The sequence below is a fragment of the Acipenser ruthenus genome, chromosome 10, assembly GCF_902713425.1.
Source record: "Acipenser ruthenus chromosome 10, fAciRut3.2 maternal haplotype, whole genome shotgun sequence".
NCBI lineage: Eukaryota > Metazoa > Chordata > Actinopteri > Acipenseriformes > Acipenseridae > Acipenser > Acipenser ruthenus.
Window position 1 is genome coordinate 3,718,492 of NC_081198.1, and position 9,512 is coordinate 3,728,003.

A 9,512-nucleotide genomic window follows, 5' to 3' on the forward strand; every position below is an offset into this window, starting at 1 on the left:
CTTGTACGTCCAGTACATCTTACCCTCATCTACAATCTTAGAGCTGGAGAGCAAGCGTTTTACAGACTGTGTCCATTTACAAGCATGTTCTGCTCTTTGCTTTCTAAAATAGTGTTGACAGAGAGTAATGCTGAGTTCTGAACGTGTTTCACACAGACAGGCTGCACCTCCATACCGCCCCATGCTGTGCAGTTGTTAGCGTGAACATGTCTTTTCACTGAGGTAGGATTGAAACCTGGGACTGTCTGCCCAGGGGCTAGTGTGTGATTGACTGAGCCACCAACCCCCTCACACTGCCTGTCTCTCGTTTTGAAGTGGCCTGTTAACTCTCCTGCAAAATGTGCTCCTTTAGAATCCCTGGGACCAGCTAATGATCTCCCACTGCTTTAGTAATTGGCCAAATAAACACTTGACAACAAGAATGTTAAAACAGGCAAGTTATTTTGGTTTAATTAACGGGAAACTGGTTTCCCTGATTGAAGTTTGACAGTGCATGTTGTTTTTTTTTGTTTGTTTTTACTTCTATCATTTATTTTAAATGTTTTGTTTAATACAGTTTTTTATTAGGACCTTTCATTTTCTTTAGGGTACTGTCCTACAGTAGCACTAGGCCGTGTTTATCGACCAGCAATGGGGTTTCCATCAGGTAACAACCAGATTAGTTGATTAGTGCCAGTTAGTCCAGTAACACCATTATTCTTCCATTCATTCATCCAGGGACCCTTTTCATAACTTTAAAATAAGACACCTGTGCACCAAGAATAGTATACAAAGAAGAAATAAGCGCTGGTGTAGAGTTACAAAATGCCAGCAGACAGAGCCCGGGGTGGGTATTGGGGGCACCACAAGCTTTTATTCAAGTTGAATGGGAATATCTTCTACAGACTCACCAGGCATTAATTTCCACAACCCTTCATTGATATAATTATCCATACCGCAGTAACTATGTGGTTGCCTAGTTAGGTGTACATTGTACAGTAGCGATGGGACAAACATGGCCTTTTCATGTTCAGATATTCTTTCAAAATGTAAATGACAAATTGAATATTCTAAAAAAATAAATAAAGAAATAAATAATTACCTAGAAAACAAAAGTAGACAATTACAGTATTTACAGTAAAAAAAGGATTACAGTAAAAAAAAAAAAAAAAAATCTCTCTGAGTAAACAAACCTGGTACCTCGTCAAATGGTCCTTTTAAAGGAAGGATAGGCACACTGCACAGTAGAACGTGTGTTATTTATTTCAGACGTCATTTTGGCATTGGTTTCCTTTGTTAGAGATCTTTCGGATACTTGTTTTCTAAAATGCATTTATATGTTGGGGACAGTTTTCCTGTGTTTTGCCCATGAGAGGAAAACCTAGGCCTCTGTGTTTTAATAAAACAAAATAACCATGACCTCCACCAAGTCATTTTAGCAGGGGTTCTTTGTAGAAATGAGAAGATTTGCTTGGCTACTTTTTAGGAACCATCTTGGTTGGGAACTTCTATTTTGTGCTTTGTTTTTGTTCACCAGAACAATACTGTTCTGGTCGTTGTTTTTGTACGTGGAAATATCTGAGGATTACTAGAGGATTATCGGATTCCTCTTCTGTCTTCAGGAAATACCCCCTGATACAGTAGAGGTGTCACTTTGAAGTGCTTTCACTCTTCTGCATGCAAATGTAGTGCATGTGATGAGGGATCCAGAAATTGGGTGGGGTGAAATAATGACAAATGAAAGTTACAGTGAAAAGTAACAGTGGTTATAACTTCTGGTCTCTCTTCCTCCTCCCTTGTTACACATATAAACACGTGCACTGTTTGGAGATTATCCTGTGTCTGAATACAACTAGAATATGAATACATATTATATTAAGTCCTGGACTTGGGAGACGGGTGTGTAACATCCACAACCTCATATTGTCTCCCCAGAGAGAGAAGGGGGTGGGGGGGCAGGCAATGCTGCTCCTTAATTAGGCAGGGGGGCAAACCATAAGGAGAAGAAATTGCCTCGGAGCTAATAAAGCAAAAGGGGGTGGAGAATGCAAAAAACAACAGCTTTGTTTGTTGACAGATGCTGTTCTGGTTATTGTCTGTTAATTGGATAACAGTGTAAACATTTGCAAACTCTGGCGTTCCCCTGTGTAATCTGGGACACCACCCTCTCTGCGAGGGGGCAGTCGGGCACACCTCCTGCTGCAGGATCCCTCGCTGCCAACCCACCCCCACGCCCATGCCAAGCTGGCTGACTACACCTGATGCTGCTCAGGGTCTCCAAGTAACTGACACTGGGCTTCAGTAACCAGCTGTAAAAAGGGAGTCTGGATAAAGGGCAATCATTTGTCAAATTGGTGGTTGAAGCTTGTGTGTATGTGTGTGTCTGTTTGATGAACATTGCAAACTGTTTATTAGCTTGCTGTCATCAGCTGTTATGCACACATGTTCATGGCACCTCCTCCCCCTTACACACACACACACACACACACACACACACACACACACACACTCATATGAGAAAGAGTAGCATCAGCACACTCATTAGGTACAGAGCCAGAATGCTGCTTTGTGGAAAGAAAGAAGTCTGCCCCCCCCCACCCTTTTCTCCTTTACTAGTCTGCTTGAGGAAGGTCTCAGAGTAATGTTATTAACTGCAGTACTCGTGGCAAGCTAACTTTAGCAGAAGGTTGTTTTTTTGTTGTTGGTGGTGGTGGTTGTCTTCCTTTCTCCTTGGCTCGAATAAAACAATAGCTGCTCAATTAGTACCCCGCAGCAGGCACTAGCCTAACCCACATGAAGCTGTGTGCACTGCTCTCAACCTAACAGGTTTTCATAACAAGGTATCACAACTGTAAATAATTACTGCAGCTTCCAAGGGGAGCTCAGCTTGGCGTGCCGTGGTGCTGAACTGAGGGACCAACATTAGAAATCACGCATTGTTTTGCTGTGCTATGGCATCACCCCTGACAACCTTGCTGTACCAACCTGAAACATGCTGGAAAGACAGACACAACCCTATTGAAAGCTGTTGGATCTGAACATTCTGCTGCGTTGATGATTATTTTAGAACAATCAGTTCATTCAACTTGAGAACGTTTTCACAAAACAGCCGGGAATGTCATTTGGTTGAAAGGTGGATGGCAAAAAAGAACTTGGAGTGCCAGCCTGTTCATTTTTATTCATGATAATAAACTCTGTCTTCACCGCTTACCCACTTCTTCTCCCCGATGACTGCTTCAACTAGTGGATCTCCTTCTAGCGGCTGATGAGTTACTAATACTAACATCCGCTAGACACATACTTACATCTTGATTAGGGAGTCGAATGGAATGTTGTTAAACCGTGAGGCTACTGGTTCACATCCAGTCTTGACTTTCCATTCAGTTCAATGGGCTGAGATGCCGCCATTATTACAAAATATTTCAGCATTGGCGCTCACCCCCAACCCAAAGTAATTCCTGATTCTCAATGGGTTGATCGTATCTGTGAAAATGACCCTAACTCCTAGTGGGACAGTATACCCCCCAAGGTGCTATGACTGGAATGGAAATTGTACCTCCAATTAGGACACGTGATTGGTCAACACTGCAGAAACAAGCGGTTGCTAGGTTACAGAACACCACTGAAGCACACGTGTTTCCGAGTTGCAATGCTTACTTATTTACCCATACTATTATATACAGACGTGCTCAAATTTGTTGGTACCCCTCCACAAAAAACGAAGAATGCACAATTTTCTCTGAAATAACTTGAAACTGACAAAAGTAATTGGCATCCACCATTGTTTATTCCATACTTAATAGAAATCAGACTTTGCTTTTGATTTTTTATTCAACAAAATATTGTAAATAATAAAACAAATGAAAATGGCATGGACAAAAATGATGGGACCGCTAACCTAATATTTTGTTGCACAACCTTTAGAGGCAATCACTGCAATCAAACGTTTTCTGTAGCTCTCAATGAGACTTCTGCGCCTGTTAACAGGTAGTTTGGCCCACTCTTCCTGAGCAAACTGCTCCAGCTGTCTCAGGTTTGATGGGTGCCTTCTCCAGACTGCAAGTTTCAGCTCTTTCCATAGATGTTCGATAGGATTCAGATCAGGACTCCTAGAAGGCCAGTTCAGAATAGTCCAATGTTTTGTTCTTTTCCATTCTTGGGTGCTTTTAGCTGTGTGTTTTGGGTCATTATCCTGTTGGAGGACCCATGACCTGCAACTGAGACAGAGCTTTCTGACACTGGGCAGTACGTTTCGCTCCAGAATGCCTTGATAGTCTTGATTCCATTGTGCCCTGCACAGATTCAAGGCACCCTGTGCCAAGCGCAGCAAAGCAGCCCCAAAACATAACCGAGTCTCCTCCATGTTTCACTGTAGGTATGGTGTTCTTTTCTTTGAAAGCTTCATTTTTTCGTCTGTGAACATAGAGCTGATGTGACTTGCCAAAAAGCTCCAGTTTTGACTCATCTGTCCAAAGGACATTCTCCCAGAAGGATTGTGGCTTGTCAATATGCATTTTAGCAAATTCCAGTCTGGCTTTTTTATGTTTTTCTTTCAAAAGTGGAGTCCTCCTGGGTCTTCTTCCATCGAGCCCACTTTCGCTCAAAAAGCGACGGATGGTGCGATCAGAAACTGACGTACCTTCACCTTGGAGTTCAGCTTGTATCTCTTTGGCAGTTATCCTTGGTTCTTTTTCTACCATTCGCACTATCCTTCTGTTCAATCTGGGGTCGATTTTCCTCTTGCGGCCGCGCCCAGGGAGGTTGGCTACAGTTCCATGGACCTTAAACTTCTTAATAATATTTGCAACTCTTGTCACAGGAACATCAAGCTGCTTGGAGATGGTCTTGTAGCCTTTACCTTTACCATGCTTGTCTATTATTTTCTTTCTGATCTCCTCAGACAACTCTCTTCTTTGCTTTCTCTGGTCCATGTTCAGTATGGTGCACACAATGATAACAAACAGCACAGTGACTACTTTTCTCCATTTAAATAGGCTGAATGACTGATTACAAGATTGGAGACATGTGTGATACTAATTAAAGAAACTAATTAGTTTGAAATATCACTATAATCCAATTATTTATTATCTTTTCTAAGGGGTACCAACAAATGTGTCCAGGCCATTTTAGAATATCTTTGTAGAATAAGCAATAATTCATCTCTTTTCACAGCTTCTTTGCTTTATTCTATGACATACCAAAGGCATGCAAGTATACATGATAAAATAGCTTTTAATTTCATCACTTTTCAGGAGGAATGAAGCATTATTTCAATGAGCTGTAAGGGTACCAACAAATTTGAGCACGTCTGTATTTCATTAAATGTATGACTGCTTGGTGTGTAAAGCTACACTCGAGCTGAACTTGTGAAGCACATTGATGGGGTTTTAGCGCCAGAAGTAACGCACATGGCTGAGTGGACAAGTCAAGTTTTGATAAAGTAACGTGTTTCACATTCTGATACGGTAGATGAGACTTCAGCATAGTCCAGCACAGAGAGAATCCAAATTCAGACAGGTTTTTTTTAACAAAGCATTTCTGATTTGAGACGTGTGGTGACTAATTCTGTCCAGACATGGCTTTCAGGTTTGCAGTTTTAACATTCTGGATGTGGTATTGCTGTCAAAGTTCAGCAGCCGTCCAAAGGATCTTTACCTTGTAGGGTGTTTTTATGATGGAAAGAGTTTCCAGTAACATTATGTTTTGGGGGGAGGGCGGGATGGTGTTCATTCTTTAAACTTGCATTTAATGATATTGGAAATGTTCATAGCAAATAATAAAATAAAAACTGGCAGAAGCCTTCGTGTCTTTAATTACACATTTATAGACATAATTCCACAAAGGAAGGTAGTGGCATTTTAGCAGTGTTGCTTTGCTGCTTGGGTAGTAATGGGGAAATCCAGTTTGGCTCTTTTTCAGTGCCCACCTCAATTGGGAAACTTTTTTTTTAAGGATAATCCAGTCATTACACTCAAAGGAGTTGTAACCAATACTTTAAACCGATTTCCTTTTTAGCTTTATTAAACTTAATACTAGTCCCCATTTTATTGTGCTGATAATATTTTGTTTGTTCATTCGGAAGCAGCAGTATGCCATCAATAGCCTTGTCTTTGAAATACCTCTGTATTCCAAATTGAAGTACAAAATAGACGCCATGAACCAAAGACCTTCAACACAAGAAAATGAGGACCAGTGATCATATTGTAATTGCAATTAAAAGAGGTATAAAATGGATTTCAGAACAATCAATCAATCAATCAATCAATCAATCAATTAAAACATTTAATATATCCAGATGAGTCAATTGAACTAATTCTAATTTACAATGACGACCTGGCAAGAGGCTCACACCACCACAGCAAACAACGTAAAACACAATAGGTAAGGAGTCAAAAAAACACATAATCAATCATAAAACATTAAACATGAAACTCAGCAGCAACTCAGCAGGCACATATGCCAGTCTGCAATGAGTCGACCCTTCAGCTAAAATCAACCACAGATACGATTCTAATTTTAACTTTTGGTTGCTGCAAACTGAAATGAGTGATGATGACCTAAAACTGCTGATACCCTGAAGAAGAAAGCACCAGTAATTTACCCCGCAAAAAAAGCCTTTCTACACCAAAACTTTTAATACTGCCCTTCAACATACAGTACTACAGTAAGTAATGAAGTATATTCTGCTGTACTGAAACCTCTCATTTGATCTCTCCTTGTTTTTTCATCAGGTGACCCAGTTGGACCCGACGTGGAGTTTAGTGGAGGCAAAACTTTTTCCTCAAGAAACTCTCTTCCTGGAAGCGAAAGAGTAGGTAGAAGAAAGAGCCACAGAGAAGATCAGCGGCGTCCTTCTCACTGCGAAGAGCCAGCGAGCCAGCCAGCCAGCCAGCCAGCCGTTCACACCCTCCATCACGACACACACACTCACACTCACTCTCTCTCTCTCTCTCTCTCTCTCTCTCTCTCTCGAGATACGAACGGCAGATCTTACGCAGACTCCTCCAGTAGTGTTTTGTGTGTAAAGAAAAAAAAGAATAAAGAATAGTGAAAAAGAAGAAAACCAGGAAAATGCTGGCCTCTGCTACCCTACATCCTGGTCTGGTCTGGTGTTCGGCATCGCTCCTGATACTGCTGGGACGTGAATGAGCATTAGTTTGAACTTTAGACCTGCCCCACCCTTCCTTCCTTCCTCCTTCCTCAACGAGTCATGAGGAAACTTAATCTAATTCATTTACATGCTTTGCTTTTCCCCCTTTTATTATTATTATTTTTATTTAATTTTGAGTTGAATGCTGTATTTGTTTTAGTTTGATTGATATATATATATATATATATATATATATATATATATATATATATATATATATATATATATATATATATATACTTGACTGAGCCAGCACTCTTGAAAACACACGCTAAATGATTGATTTATTGTTTTTGTTTTTTAAGATTTTAACGGGTGACAGTATTTATGTGGAGCTCTGAATACTTTTTGCCATGAATAATTCAGTGTTCTTTTATTTTGCGGGTGGCTGGTGGTGCAATTGTGTTTTTTGTTGTTTAGCTGACAACTGACTTTTATAAAGAACATAATTTGCCATTTATATTATAATGCATATTTATTTTGACATGGAAGCTTTTAGTGCACTGGTTATCGTTCCAGATTCTAATTTTTTTTTTTGTAATTTTTTTTTTTCCCTCATATTGTGTGTGTGTGTGCTGCTCTTTTCAACGCTGTGATTGTTTCAGTAATGATACAATAAGTTTCCTGAAGTGAGTTTCCACATTAAACAGTACTCAGAATTGTTGGCTTGGGGAATCATTTCCCTAGATTCCAGTCCCAGGGATGTTCCATGGCTGTGGTCCTCACTGTTTAACAAACATCTCCTAAAGAAAACAGTGTTTCAGTATTAGTCGCCCTTCTTAAACGTTTCCTGTTTGTAGCTGAGCCAGCCAAGTCTCAAGTCTAAATTCGATGTGAATATTTTCCATTATACATACTACTGCAGACAATGGGTAATAAGTGCCTTGTTGAATTATGAAGCAGTTAGGGTGCTTGAGAGTTGCTCAGCTGGTCTCTACGCTTGAGGTTCAGAACAGCAGTCACGTGTTTGTCTGCTTGTGAATATTCAGTGTTGTGTTTGTGTGATGTCGCCAGAGGGAGGGGGTAACAGGGAATGGGCTGGTGGGATAAGGGCCTGAACTAAATGTCTTGGTGCCCAAGCGGTGAAGAGAATTATGGGAGACAGTACTGGACGTGTCTTTTTCACAAAGGCGGTGTGACTAGTCCTGGCCGTAATTATTTAAAAAATCATAGTTGGGGGGGGGGGATAAATAAATATGTGAATACATTTCCACATTTTTGTAAATACAAGTTTTGAGATACCTCAAAGGTCATTCAGACATTTGTCAGTCAACTTTGGTGATGAATGGTTTTGATTCGATGCCATCAATTTCTTCCAGGGTTTCTAACAAAGTTATTCTTTGGAGAAGGTGGTCAACTAAAATAACTAGAAAGAAACGGAAATAAAAGTTGCATTTACAGAAGAAAGCATTCCCCCCAGTACAGCGTCGTAATAATTCCCAAGAAATGTATCGCTTGCCAGTATTGAAACGTTTTGAGGAAGTTACTCTTTTTAATAAACATTGATCTACTTGTCCGTATGCAGACTACAGAAAACGTCTTTTTTCTTTCACTGTTACCACTGTAACCCTGGATTGCATCAGAAAAGGAAAAAAAAACCTCTCGATCCCACTTCTATCTTCACAGTTCCGTGCTTACCTCGTAATCAACCATTTTTCTTATCAACCTCTCGATACCACTTCTATCTTCACAGTTCCTGTGCCTACCTTGTAACCTCACCCATTTTTCTTGTCAACCTAGAGAACTCTCAAGGTTTTAAATACGTCTAACAAATTTACCAACTTGCAATGGATGTAATGTTGCATTTTCATGCTGTCAGTTTTCGACTGAAATAAATAATAAAATGTTGTAATGCAAGTAACATTTGTGTGTCTCTTAAGGCTACTTTCTGGAAACTGTTGAAGCAGCTGAGTTGTTAGTGAAATTTTTCAGTCATTTTTACGATGTGCAAAAAAAACATTCTCGATTTTTATTTATTTATTTTTTAAATCAGGGCTGTTTCTTGAAAATGTCGTCTAAAAGTTGCATGAAATGCAAATTTCTGGCAACGGCTGAAACAACTAGTTGCCTAAACAGTTCCCAGAAAACAAATGGCCTGAAATTAAGACAGTCAGGCCTGGTTAATATCACTCATTTTAACCCATTAAGTACCAAATACATTGTTCTTTGAAAAAAATCATTGTATTTATGTAATTTGATACATTACACTTAGACTTAACTTTTGCGGTTAACAAAATGTGAGTAAGTTGTCATATCAGTATAGTTAAAGAGAAAATTAAAATAACCAAAAATTACAATGTAAGTGGCACTTAAATGGGTTAATGTAACCCTTCATATACAATCACTGCATTAAAATGTCCTGGACAAAATAGAAAGACAGTCA

At 39.7% G+C, this 9,512-nt stretch overlaps 1 protein-coding gene across 3 annotated transcripts in view; it reads left to right on the forward strand.

Moving 5' to 3' along the window:
* Window positions 1–8,977, forward strand: part of LOC117412157 (FAS-associated factor 1-like) — a 94,728-nt gene extending 85,751 nt beyond the window's left edge. For all 3 annotated transcript variants that reach the window (XM_059031535.1, XM_059031536.1, XM_059031534.1), the window contains one exon: window positions 6,711–8,977. In XM_059031535.1, coding sequence (XP_058887518.1) covers window positions 6,711–6,794 — 84 coding nt within the window. In that variant the 3' untranslated portion in view covers window positions 6,795–8,977. The remainder of the gene's footprint in view (window positions 1–6,710) is intronic.
* Window positions 8,978–9,512: the final 535 nt, after the last annotated feature.